At 33.7% G+C, this 14498-nt stretch overlaps 1 protein-coding gene across 1 annotated transcript in view; it reads right to left on the reverse strand.

Annotated features, from left to right (window-relative positions):
• Nucleotides 1-705: 705 nt before the first annotated feature.
• Nucleotides 706-14498, reverse strand: part of LOC140450319 (venom protease-like) — a 52299-nt gene continuing 38506 nt past the window's right edge. Inside the window, exons 5-7 of the mRNA XM_072543895.1 lie at nt 8992-9197; nt 3783-3840; nt 706-1197 (exon numbers count right to left, since the gene is read on the reverse strand). Coding sequence (XP_072399996.1) covers nt 1076-1197; nt 3783-3840; nt 8992-9197 — 386 coding nt within the window. The 3' untranslated portion in view covers nt 706-1075. The remainder of the gene's footprint in view (nt 1198-3782; nt 3841-8991; nt 9198-14498) is intronic.

The raw sequence follows: 14498 nt of genomic DNA on the forward strand, positions 1-14498 counted from the left end.
GTGAACTACCTTTTTTACATAATCCGCTAATACTGATTTCGGAACTTTAAACGTGGGGGACGCTTTTAAATAACCTATTTTATTCCTTTTACTGCGTGTACAGCCTCTAGCATAGCTGAAGCCGACCAACATTTATGCTTTTCTACCTCTTCCAATTATTTCTGAATGTACCATATCAACTGGCAAAAATTCGGCGTAAATTCGGCAAAATCGTAAAAAATGTGTAAACTTTTTTTCTTCAACGCCCTTTATCTTGTAGCAAATCCTGGCACGCTTTAGAAGTGCATTTTGCCACCCACCATTTAAATTAACACAAATGGTTTGCAGACACAAACTCATAACTTGTTATTATATATGCCACACAACAAGACGTGGCCAGCATTTAACAACGCCTCGTCTTCTGTTAAAAGTCTTACTGTGTCTACTGGGCCTACATATTTAAAAACATCCACAACACTAACTTTAATATCAATATTTTTCGTTATTAAACCAACTAAAAATTAATAAAAGGTACTAAATACAGAATGCTTCATGAGGGGCTATGGCAGTTTGGTTTGTTTTCCTACGTACTCAATCAGCTAAGTATCTGTCAAAGCGTCCCCTATAGCTCGCTTATATCGCCAATACTTGACTATTTTACCACATCAATGGATTATTGCCCTATTGGATAGATTTCCGAATAAAGGGAGTTAAACAATGTTTTTTTCTGCTTTAAATTTTTATTTTATATAAATAGTTGTCATTTATTTTGTATATGTATTTGATTTTATTGAGACCGGTGTATTATGCACCAGCAAGCACCAAAAGAAATTACAGAATTTTTTTTTCTGGATAACAGTATTATTTTTCAAATATTTATTTGATTTTTTTTATCGATTTTTCATCTATCTGATTAAAGGTAAATTGATTATTAAAAAGTATATAGAACATATACTCGTCCTTGCAGCTTACGTTTTTACAACATATTTTTATATGAAAAAATAAATTAAGGCATGTCTTATACTGTAGATTATAGTATACCTAACTAAGTCTTATCAACTAGTACTAAACTACACTAATTGTTCTAAACAATACTTCAGTCTTGACAGAAACATCCATCTTGAGAGTTTTCCAGGATCCAATCCAAGTATCTGGTGATTCTTGTGTATACTCCTGGATATCCTGGCCTGGCGCATCCATTTCCCCATGAAACAACACCTACAAAAGATTATATTATCTGATGATATGATCTAAAAATAATTAAAAATTTCAGAGGTTTCAGATGTATTTTAGAAACTAATATGCACGTGTGTATAAGTGTATACAGAGTGGAACAGTCAAATGGAAACAAATCTATAATAAATAAATGGGGCCGTGTTTAAAAAGGGCTTGAACAGTTCAGTTGATATTTTTAGTTGTTCATTTTTTGCAATAAAAACTTTTCGTAACAGTAACAGTAGCCAAAACCAACTTTCTTATTTCAAATACACCCTGTATATTATTTAATTTTTAGATTCCTCAGAATATTCTAGACATATCTTATGTACAATGCCCTACACCTATCTACAAAGTAGGTGTTATCAGATTTATTTGTAAGAAGTAACATTAAAAAAAAAATAAAATTATCTGAGTACAAAAATTTGCTACAACAGACTGAAAAACTAATGTGATGTATAGTGATACTGTTTATATGTGGAAAACAAAAATAAAATACATTAATGTGGATGTAAAAGAGTTCAAATGCTCGCCGAGAACGTCTTGGCGAAATCCTAATCTTAAAAATAAATTTCTTATAAGTTATTTAACATCTCATGCATGACCGATCTAGTCGCAAACGTTATTCGTCTTTTTAAGTCAGCTAAGCTGAGAGGTTTAGTTTTGTACATAATCTTTTCGACATATAACCATAAAAAAGTCTAATGGCGTCAGATCAGGAGATCGTGCTGGCCATTTCAACGATCCTCGCCTCCTTATCCACCTGACTTAGTCACTGCAGTTCCTTTCAGGCATAAATCCAGCTTGTTCTGCTGGAATATTTCTGACAGCTGACAAATTGAAAAAGGGCTTGAAAGGGCGATTGCTATTCTGTTCTAGTAAAGTTTTTGTGCCTGGTTTGCAGATTGCGATGACTTTTTTTTTAGGGAGCTTTTTGCGTCGTCATTATCTGATCTGGTTGAAGAAATCTAGGAGCTACTTTCGAGTTTTTGGACCACTGTGTTTTATGAACTCGGAAAATATTTTGTCAAGTCCTGCAGCTTTGCGACACTTAAGTCTAGTGCATTGAAAAGTTCCTGGGTCTCTATTTGCTAAGGATTTTGGCGTGGAATGTGATTTATAGCACAACTGATTAAAAGTTTGACAAATCATTCCTAGTTCTCTACCTTAGGCTTGATATATCTGATATCGTTCTCCAATCGAGTTTGATACTTATTCCAGTTTGCCTTACGAAAGTTCCATCTAGGCAGAAGAGTTGAGATTATAATAAGAATAGTATGATAAGTAAGAGTGTATGGTGCTAACATTTTTTATGTCTCCTCTACAGTAGATAGCAATTCCATATTGTGAGTGACTAAGTGAGGCTACCAAATTATATCCTGGGAATTCAGTCGTCAAGATTGTGTGTTTCCTGAACTGTGACTATGTAAATGTTGTTTTCTGCTAGAATCTAGGCGATGTATTTGCTCTTTCTTCGGGTATTGAATTTAATGTTTATTGTGTATACTTGGATTGTTGGTCCGATTGTCAAATGGTTTTGAGAAGAGCAGTTTTTTGTTTGTTGCATCGGTATTTGCAATGTTTTTACCGGGAGATCTCGAAAACGGTCTAGCGGTTCGATATTGCTGCTCATTTAGTTTACCCAGGATGGATCAAGAGAAGGCAAGATAGCTTTAACACTTTATATATAAATAAAATATTATAATCAAACTTAAAAACTCGAGACAGTCTTATTTGAATTTGGGTATCAAAATGGGACATAATGAATTTTCTGATACAGCAATTTAGTTCGTTTCTTCAATGGTCACTTTCTCAGTCAAAAACAATCATTTAGAAACAATCTCGGAAACAATCAAACATTAATCTTATTATAAACAGTGTAGATAAATGTCTTTCACAAAATGGTGGAGGATAATTTACATACTCGGAACCGGAACTCACTGAAGAACTCTCGAAAAGTATCAAAATTTATTGAAAAAAATTACATTGCGACATTCCCGAATCAAATAATGTAATCTCTGTACGGCTAAAGTATTGCTCGAAATGTTGCCGAAGCGGTCATTTCAACATAAAATGCTCCCAAAAAACACCACTTATCCCAAATGCGTACAACAAAAATATTTTTCATGCCTAATAGCAAATGCCCCAAGGTGCCCAAACTACAATGGTAATCACCTCCTTCTCCTGTAGATTAAAATCCGAAATTAATCCCCGTTTCATCATATCCAAGCAAACAGCCCCTAAGGATACTCACTCATCAGTCACCCCCCAAACAGTCGTTACGCAAATAACTTATAATTTGCTTAAAATTATAGCATCACCAGCAAAATCTTTACTTTCTACCCCAATCTCACTGCACAACGAAGAAATCATAACCTTGAAGAGGCAAAGCACCTACAACGATGTTTTTATAAATTGTTTCATGGTCCTTTTATATCTGTGCTTCGAGTAGCTCATAGTATAAATTTTTATCTATAATTTAAGTTACTTCTACCTTCAATTTTTAAATAGTGTTTAATAAAGAAGGATTCAGTTATACAAAGTATTATTAGGATATTCTAGTGGTATTTTTATTCAAATTTTCATACCTATAAGCTCATATCTTGAATCAGCCTTTTTGGTGATGAGAGGTCCTCCACTGTCACCCTAAAATTTAAAAATCAAACAAATCAGTTTTAATTATATATCGGATGGATTTTTCATAAATAAAATACTATAAATATAAATAATATACAGTACACGTCTAAGGACTCCACACAGCATAATTTGTGAACTATAAATCTCAAAATAATACATTTAACTGTCTAACTAAGCTAAGGCACCTGCTTATAGTTTCTGATGTTATTCAGTAAGGTAAGCATTAAAAATTGTGATGTCAGTTTGTCAGATTATTTTAAACAGGATCATAAAGAGGAAAAGACAGTTAAGATTTGATTTCACGTACAGGGCGCTTGCGCATCCGCTTATACGTATTTCGGCCCAATAGGCCTAATCAGAACGGCTTTCGCAATCGCTCTGAACGTGAAATTATATTGTGTTTCGTATTAATATAAGTATAAGTGAAAGATATAGCCACTGTATAGTGAACGTTATAGCCACTGCAAGAGCAACTGGCTATACTGTTCTGACGAGACCTAAGGAGGTCGAAATACGTATCAGCGGTTGTCGCTGCCCTGTATCAAAACAAAAATCTAATACCGTCATTATATTTTATTACTTACTTCGTTTGGAGTACCAGAAACTGAATTCACTACGAATTTTGACCAGGATGAACGGCATGTGGAATGCAATTTTAGATTCCCTTGCCGAGTAATTTATCCAGCTGTTTGTTTCGCAAATTTTACTAAACACAGTGGTAAAAATTTGAATTCAGTTTCGCTAGGTAGAAATCGTTTGATTTCTCTTTTTGTTACTACTTTTATCTTCTACATATGGGGCCATTTCTCACAGAGCTCCTGTTTAAATTTTTCCAATAATGCACAATAATATTGATAGTTTTATCTTTTCAAGATAGTCAATTAAAATTATTCAATTGCAATCTCAAAATATAGTGGCCATAACCGATCCGAACCGATTGCGCTTCCTAAGGTCCAAAAACTGCTGAGAAGTGGTCACAGATAATATTTTTGGTGAATGGTCAACAACTGCGGCACCCAACGGCAGGATAATTTTTCATATTGAAAACATCGTTCAAAATATGGCTAGTGCGCTCTTTAATAATTCTCGTGGTCTCTTCCAATTCACGAATCTTCACTTTACGATCCGCTAAATCCATTTTATTGACTTTCTTTACATTTTCCGGTGTAACTGCATCTGAAGGCCATCCAGTACGTGGTTCATCCAATGTAGATATACGGCTACTACGAAATTCACGGAACCAAAATATGACAGAGTAGTCTGAAGCAACATTAGTAACATAATAATTATCCAGTTTTCCTTATGTTGCCTTTGCCATTTTATATCCCCAAATAACAATGTTTAATGAGATATTGAAAATCGTTTTTCTCCATATGCGTCATTTTTACAAACACTTCAACTTTATGCAGCTGTCAAAAATATACTAATACATGCGTCGCGCTGAAATTTGACATGTATGCCTAAAAAGGTTAGACTTTCTAAAATTATGGTTTTTTTGAAGCGATGCTTCTATACTGGCATTACTGGTATTATTTTTTTCTCTACAGTATAATGCTGAGTTGAGCGTCATGGAACTAGCGCCACAAGATGGCGTCGCCATGGATAGCGTTATAGAATAGCGATTCTTGACATCGATTCACTACTCTCGATCAATTCGTTTCTAGTCATCATATATTTACCCTAAGCAGGTTTAAATTAAAAACTGCATGAAAAATAACTAAAAAAATATTGACATTAAGGAAGTATAAAATTAAAAGAATATCTTTCACTAAAAGATTCGATTCGTAACCATTGTCAAAATTTAATAAAAGTCATAAATGTCATCCGATTAATAACAACATTGAATCATCATCCATTTAAATTTTTATAATAATTCTCGTTTTAAAATATAATATTTATATACAATATATATTTCATATAAGTACAACTATTATTTTTAAACATATTATTTAGTTTATATAATAATTAAATTTACTATCAAACGATATTTATTTATGTTTTATTATTAATATTTGGTCGGAATTTGACAAGTTTGTCATAAGCAAACAACGTATGCTTTGTTAATGCGTTAACAGGTGGCGTTAGGAGCAAACATAATAATTTATTGAATTTGTTTAAAATGTAAAAAATTAATGAATATTAAAATAACTTTAATTAATTTAAAATTTTAAAAATGCAGAAAATATTTTATGATGCTTCGCACTAGTCTACAGTACCGCCTACTGTTTCTACGTTTTTTTTTTGACATTACAGGGTCCTAGTCGGCGAAAGTGTACTTATCAGACCACCAGATAAACAGATTGTACTATTTATGACAGACTACTCACATTAGGTTTTTTTGATCGCTCTAGATCACTCGATTGTGCAGTTATGTGATAATTTCGAATGTACCTAGTTATTTCCATCTCTTATTTTATGCGTTAGTTAAATCGTCTCAGGTAATATTGGCTGCTTTTGTCAATATAAGATTGTTTGTGTGGAACGTTGAATATCTCGTTTCTTATATTATTTCTGACCTTTTTCTCAAAGCTCTTATTGTTAAAGCCCTTTGGGTTCGTACTCCTCAGAACGTAGAACTCAGTTATAATAAATTTATATTATTACACACTTCTTCTTGGTACTTTTCAGTTAGTTATGCGTAATCTTTAAAAATTTTCTAAGATTCGTCTATAAATCTATCTATATTCATAATATTTCAACTCAATTCATGGTTGATACTGAAAAACTTCAACGCTTCTATACCATATATTTTCGCAGATCAGACACTTGATTATTTTTACTTCTGGACTGGTATAGCTGTTGAAAATAAATTTGGCGTTTTATGTCTGTCGATGTCTATTTTATGTGGTATGATGTTATCAAAGTGTTTCTAAGCACTAGCGACCGATGTTTTGTAATGATAAAATTCGAGTTAGGAAGATTTTCTATTACTATTCTATCGGCGTGTTAATAGAATTCACCGTACCGTTGGAAATATGTTGTGGTAAGATAGTGAAGGCAAAGATTTGTTGTATTCCCTGGGAGAAACTGACTAGTAAACAGTAAGGTTTCTCCAAATGGTATCGTGATATATATATAAACTAGGTGGAAACTCACCAGGCCATCTTTGGATCCTACCCCGATATCTCTTATTCTTTCAATTAAATCTGTAGAATTTCTGATGTAAGTTTCAGGACTGACCAATGAGTTTTAGCAAAGTCGTAAAATACTCTAATATAATTGGCAATGTACACTTGAGTGCAAAACAATCCACTCAAAAGTGATATTTGAGATTATACCTTCTGTTTCAATGTAAAAAGTATGAAAATAAAAAGATGTAATGTACAAACAATAACTTTATTATTGAACTTACCAAAACTGTTCTTGCATTATTTGGAAGACGCATTATAAAAAGAATATGCAATACGAACAGAGTTTCCTAAATATTCATCATTGGAACTAACGTAAGAAAGACGTTATGAACAGAAAAATCATCAATTAAAAATTAATTTCTTTATTTTTCAGTATTTGATATTATCACTCCTACTTCTAATTACACTTTCCAATCGATTTCGCATGGATCGGATGACTTTTATAATAAATTCTTGAGGCATTGCTTTCCATTCATCATTAAGCTCAGCTCTCGATTTCAATATGCTCCTTGGTGCATGATTTATATCCTGGACCCTTCGTTTAAGCTCATCCCAAACATGCTCTATTGGATTTATGTCCGCGCTAAACGCGGACCCATTTATTGTAGGTATACCGATTTCAGTCAGATAGGTGGTGGTGACTCATGAGGTATGACATCGTGCCTTATTGTGCATTAAAATAATGTCATCACCAATAAATCCCGCGTATGGAACCACATGTTCCTCCAAAATGTCTCTGATATAACGATCCGCCGTTGAAACTCCTCAACGTCCTCCACCAGGCACGAAAACTAACTCGGTTTTTTCATCCATGGAAATGCCTACCCAAAACATACAAGAACCGTCTTCATACGACACAATTTCTTGAATACAACATTTAGCAAATTGCTTTCCTGGCCTTCTATAGACTCGATCCAGGTATTCTCGAGCAAATTCTAATCGCCTTTTCTTCTGGACTGCTAGCTTTTGGCTTCGTAGCTGCTCTTTTTGATGTCAGGTCGGCTGCCTTAAGTCTCCTCCTGACTGTCCAAACACTGGTAATTACACCTCGGACCTCTCTAAGCTCTTCTTTAAGATTAGCACCAGTTAAATATCGATTTCTCAGGGATTTCGATACAAGAAATCGATCGTCTCTCTCCGTTCTTATTCGTTTACGACCTCCTCCTTAGTGGCGGACATAATCACCTGTATCTTGGTACCGACAATACACTCGGGACACAGCAGATTGGCTTAAATTTAGTCGATTTGCCACGGCCCTCTGACTCAGGCCTTCTCACAATAATGCTACTGCTTGAACTGCTTTGACGGATGTGGTATCCATTTGTAATGCAGTTGCGAACTTAGAGACTGATGTATTACTGAGTTGCTATGAAAATTAATACGTACGATGTTAACCGAACCTGTTAAGTCGGTGTGCGTCGATTTTAATGAGTCAAATTCTGACCGCCTCTCTACGTGTTGCATTATTTACTTGCAATAAGACATCGGATTCAACAAAAAACAAAACTTTTTTAAAACTCAATAATAAGGTTAATGATTGTACACTAAATATTTTTAAATTTACACTTTTTAGATTGAAACAGGAGACATACTTTCGCAAAATAATTTTGAGTCGATTATTTTGCACTCAAGTGTATATTAAAGAAAAATTATAAAGTTAAATATTTTTTCTTAGAATAGTTCCAATTGGGTTGTGTTTCACTTCCTTTCAGGTATTCGTTTCCAGTTGCTCTTTAATTGTCCCTCTTGGCATTTAGCTCTATTGACCCGAAAATGAATATATTATGTTATTATGCTATCGGAGTTATAAAATCCTATCATTTTTAATGTAATTACATTGATCTTCAATTTTTTATTGGAGGAAGAATATAACTAACTTAACTAATTTCGTTGGTAAAATTATTTTCAACTTTGGCGATACAATGCAATTAAAAATATGAATATTCATATTTACTGACCTCACAAATATCTATGGCTAAATAGTTTTCATTACCTCTATAAATGCCAATTAAGAATGAAAAACACGTACCTGGCACGAATCCTTCTTTCCGCTTTGAGGATATCCAGCACACATCATATTATCTGATATCATGCTAGCTGAATAATTTGTCTTTCTACAATCTTCGTTTGTAATTACTGGCACTTCAACTTTTTGAAGAATACAAGTTGGTTTCCCTTCTTCCTTTAATGTTCCCCAACCGGATGCAATGGCGGTTACACCCTCATACAGGTTATCTATAAAAAATAATTATAATATACAAAAAAAGTAAGTAGTAAGTATGAAAGAGTTTAAGAAGGGCTCTCTACAATAAACAAACATGGTCTAAAATATTTAAGACTTTAGAAAATATACATGCCGCAAACCAAATTCACACGATGATAAACGAAAAAATTTCTTAACCAATACTGACTGGGAATGAGATTAATTTAGAAGATCATGGAGAATCTTATATTCAATATCACCATGAACAAGCAATAAGAGCAACAAAATAGCATGGTGTTTAAAAACGATAGACTATAGCAAAATAAAAGCAAGGGCATAGAAATAAAATAAGGAATCAACAAGACAGCTATAAGATCTATCGTGGTTATGACATATAATATAGAAACTGTTTTAGAAACATCGTACTAAAATATTACTGGAAACAACAGACACTTCGTAGAATAGATAAAAGATACTCTTAGACAGATAAAAACGAAAGCATAAAGTCACATGCAAGGTCAAGGAAATTATTACCTTGGTATTCAAAAATAAAAAAAAAATAATGTTAAAAAAAACCACACATTACCATAATGAACGAAGGAAGCATAGACATAATATAATACCTAGACGGCGCGCTGTAATCTGAACCCGTTCTCCCAGTGTGACAGAAAAAAATATGCGAGGAGTCCTTCAATCTCTTTTGTAATGGGTGAGGTTTATCGACCACGTGATCTTCCCACAACCAAGCATACTTAAATCATAAGTGAGGTAGTTCGATTAAATATGACTTAAATGTTTAATGTAACAAGACGAGTGGTAGCGACCTGGTATTTTTTTTTATTTCGGACCTGGATAATCGGGGTTCGATTCTTCCACTGATTTTTCTTTTTTTATATAAAAATTTAGTATTAATCAATATTATGTTTCTTAGATATTATTAAATATGTAAGTAAACCCTGCAAATACCATAACATATATACCATACTATAACATAACATATTATACCATATTAAAAAATATAATATACAATATATACAATAGGGGATTAAACTTTGGTATAGGAATCGGAATGGCTGTTCTCTGCCAACGAATTCTACCTTCTACGTTCACGAAGACATAAGTCGCGTAATCAACAGCAATATATAGCGTATTTATACGCATATAGGTAACGATTCCAAAAATCATAAATGCTAAAGATTGCAATGACTATCGGACAATTGCATTAATGAGCCACACATTGAAAACCTTCCTTAAAATCATACATAACAGAATCCACATGAAATTAGAACAAGAAATAAGTGATTCACAGATGGGTTTTAGAAAGGGTCTAGGAACTAGAGAAGCATTATTCGGAGTCAATGTTCTGACACAACGATGTCTGAATATGAATCAGCACATATATGCTTGCTTCATAGACTTTAAAAAACCTTTGACAGAGTTCAACATGAAAAGCTTTTAAGTATTCTTAAGACCAAAAACATAGATAGTGCAGATCTACAAATTATATCGAATCTGAATCAAAATCAGAAAGCAAGAATAAGAGTCGAAGGAGAATTGACAGATGAAGTAAGTATACTTAGAGGAGTTCGACAAGGGTGCATACTTTCACCACTCTTATTCAACGTCTACAGCGAAGTAATATTTCAAGAAGCTTTATTAGATATTGTGGAAGGTATTTTGGTCAACGGAAATAGCATTAATAATATTAGATATGCGGACGATACGTTCATATTTGCAAGTGACATGGAAGATATACAGTACATAATACAACATGTGTACAATGCATGTGAAAGGTACGGACTGCAAATAAATCTCAAGAACCACAAAATGTAGATAATCTGATCGTCAATAATACAACGATCGAAAGAGTAACAACATATATATATTTAGGAACGTGACTAACCGAAGATGGAGATCAAACAAAAGAAATCAGATCTAGAATAGAAATGGCAAGAAACACGTTCATAAAATTGAAGAACTTACTTTGCAACCGTAAGCTAAGAATGCTACGTTGTTACGTTTTTTCTACTTTACTATACGGCATGGAAGCGTGGACAATAAAACAGTCTGAAATCAAAAAATTCAACTCCTTTGAGATGTGGTGCTACAGGAGAATCCACAGAATATCGTGGACTGAAAGAGTAACTAATATAGAGGTGTTACAAAAAATGAAGAAAAAAGTCATAAAAACTGTTAAAATTAGAAAGATTCAATATCTGGGTCATATAATGAGGGGCTAGAAGTACGTATTGCTTGGATTAATTATGCAAGGGAAGATACAAGGGAAGAGAAACCCAGGACGACGCAAAATATCCTCGCTAAGAAATTTGAGAGAGTGGTTCGGTTGCAGCTCATTAGAATTATTCAGAAGCGCGGCCAATACAATTAAAATAGCGATGATGATTTCCAACCTCCGATAGGAGAAGAAACCTAAAGAAGAAGACGTGTATCGGAACACACCAGCGAACCCTGATCAACCCGCACTAAGGTAGCGTGGTTAAGCTGTGTCTCACAACCCCTAACATGAAGAAACATTTAAATCATGGCCCTCATTCTCCGTAGGCCCAAATGGCCGTAAACTGGGTAGCTTTCGATAGCAGGCTAGGAGGGTAGAAAGTGCTAAGAATCTGCTGTGTCTAAACCGCTACCCAAATTAAACAACAACATTTATATAGCGACGTATAGATGAATTACAAAACCAACCGTGGCTGGTATAAATATTAACAATCTAGATCACTTCGAAAAGACAATTAATAAAGATTACATGACCAAATCGACAGGTCTCAATTAATGAAAATTACCTTTGAAAGTTCGAAAGAAATGGTAGGCTTGCAACAACAAAATGAAGATAATAAACTGTATAATAAAACTAAAAAAATGCTAAAACAAGGAACGGAAATGAAAGTAAGTACCAACCTAGAAATAATACAATAAACAGACCTTTGTATGACAATAAGGAAAAGTGTTAAGAAAGACATAAGAAAGTACAATGAGGACCTTTTAGAAAATGCAATCGAAAACAGAAAAAACTATAAGAAAACAAGAAGAGCATTAATCATTCGTAAGAAGCAAATCGTTGCTCTGACAAACGAAAACGCCAAAAATATATACAGAAATGAAATAATAAAACTCGTGACTAAATTCTACAGCGAACTATACAAAACACTTGAAACACGTGAAGAAGCAATCACTAACCAAGAAGATGTGCCAGAAGTCCTTCCGGAAATAAGTAAAATCGACAATTAGAAAAATGAAAAGCGGTAAAGCAGCTGAAATAACAGTGGAACTGCTTAAATACGCTGGCAAAAAATCTGAAAAATCTTAACAGACATATTTACAAACTGCCTACGAAGATCAAGATGCAGATACAGCATATTTAATTCTCATTCATAAGAAAGGTAGAAAAGAGGATTTTAAAAACTACAGACCTATAAGTCTACTACCAATCATGCAATATCGCCAAAGTTCTTCACTGAAACTCTAGAAAATATATTCAGCAAAATAAACTGGCAAAACAAAGCTTTATCCATTGATGGAGAATACCTCAGCCATCTAAGATTTGTAGACGACGTCGTTCTAATTGCTAATAATCCTGCAAAACTACAAGAACTTATAAGCGACCTAAATCAGCTAGCAATGAAATTGGCATAAAACTCAGCTTGACAAAAACAAAACCATATATAACGAGCTAGTGGATGTCCAAGATGTAATAATAAACAACACTGCACTTGAGACAGTAGACGAGAATGTATACCTGGGACAATTAATACATACATCTGGCTCCTTACTCTAAGAAATCAGCAGAATAATGAAACTGGATTGGGCATCTTTTGGTAAAAATTCAGTTATATTCAAATCAGAAATGCCACTCCACCTGAAGTAAAAGCATTGGATCAGTGTATACTACCAATTATAACATACGGTTGCGAAACTTGGACACTAAAGAACGAGATAATAGCGAAACTTAAAGTCACTCAAAGGTCAATGGAGTAATGCATGCTAGGAAAAGAGAGATCGAAAAAAAAATAGAATGGATCAGACAGAAAATCAAGGTTACTGATGTAATCCACATAATTAAATCTTTAAAAGCACTGTGGGCGGGACATTAAGCGAGAAAATGTAAGAAATGTGCATCGGTCTCGATGAAAAAAGTCAATCGTATATATCTTTGCAAAGAAGAAGGAACTATGACTTCAGCAACCAAAAATATTATTGTCGTTTCCAAAGTAGCAGAGGCAGTTTTTCGGGCTCAGAATAATTTTTCAAAAAACAAAATACTTGAAAGAATGATGTTATCAATTCTACAACTTTCTAAATCAATTTTTGCTACTGATCATGTTTACAATCAACCACTATTAGCTGACCGTCGATTGCAAATAATTAGATTATTTAAACAAAATACTTTACAATAAAGTTGCATTATAGTGCTGTAAATAAAAAAAAAACGAAGACCGAATAAGTATGGGAAATAATAAGTTAGTATTTAAAAGGTATTATTTAAAAATCAATAATTGAAATATATGCTTGTTTATATGATTATTGTAATTTTTTCTAACTATTTTGTAACTATTTTCCGAATTTTTAAGCAAAGCTTCTATACTGGTGTTGTATTGATTTTTTTTTTCTACAGTACAATCCTGAGGCGGACGTCATGGGTAGCGTCATATACTAGCGCTTCTTGACATCGATTCACTTCTTCTTCTTCTTCAGCCTTCATTTATCCATTGTTGGACATAGGCCTCCTCCAATTGCTTCCACGCTTTTTTATCTTTTGCAATTCTCATCCACTGATTTCCAGCTACAGCTGTTATATCGTCTATCCATCTCTTTTTGGGTCTTCCCATGCTTCTTTTTGTTTCTCGAGGTCTCCAGAATGTCACTTTATGAGACCACATGTTGGTGTCTTGTCTTGCTACATGTGCTACCCATTGACATCTCAATGTCGCTATTTTTTCCATGATGTCGGTTACTTTAGTTCTTCGACGTATTTCGGTGTTAGGAATTTTGTCTCAGGCTTATATTTAACATGGATCTCTCCATGGCCCGTTGAGTTACTCTTAATTGTTCTGCCATTTTTCTTGTTATTGCCATAGTTTCCAATCCATAAGTTGCAACTGGTAGTATACAAGTGTCATAGGTTTTTGTTTTAAGTGTATTGGGATTTTTTTGTCTTTTAAAATGAAGCTCAACTTACGAAAAGCAGTCCATGATAATTGTATCCTTCTTTTAATTTCTAGGGTTGATTTTCCTTTTCGTTTTTAATTGCATATCCAAGATATATATATTGTCCTACCTTTTCTATATTAATGTTATCTATCGTGATGTTTTCTAGG

The sequence above is a fragment of the Diabrotica undecimpunctata genome, chromosome 1 (assembly GCF_040954645.1).
Source record: "Diabrotica undecimpunctata isolate CICGRU chromosome 1, icDiaUnde3, whole genome shotgun sequence".
NCBI lineage: Eukaryota > Metazoa > Arthropoda > Insecta > Coleoptera > Chrysomelidae > Diabrotica > Diabrotica undecimpunctata.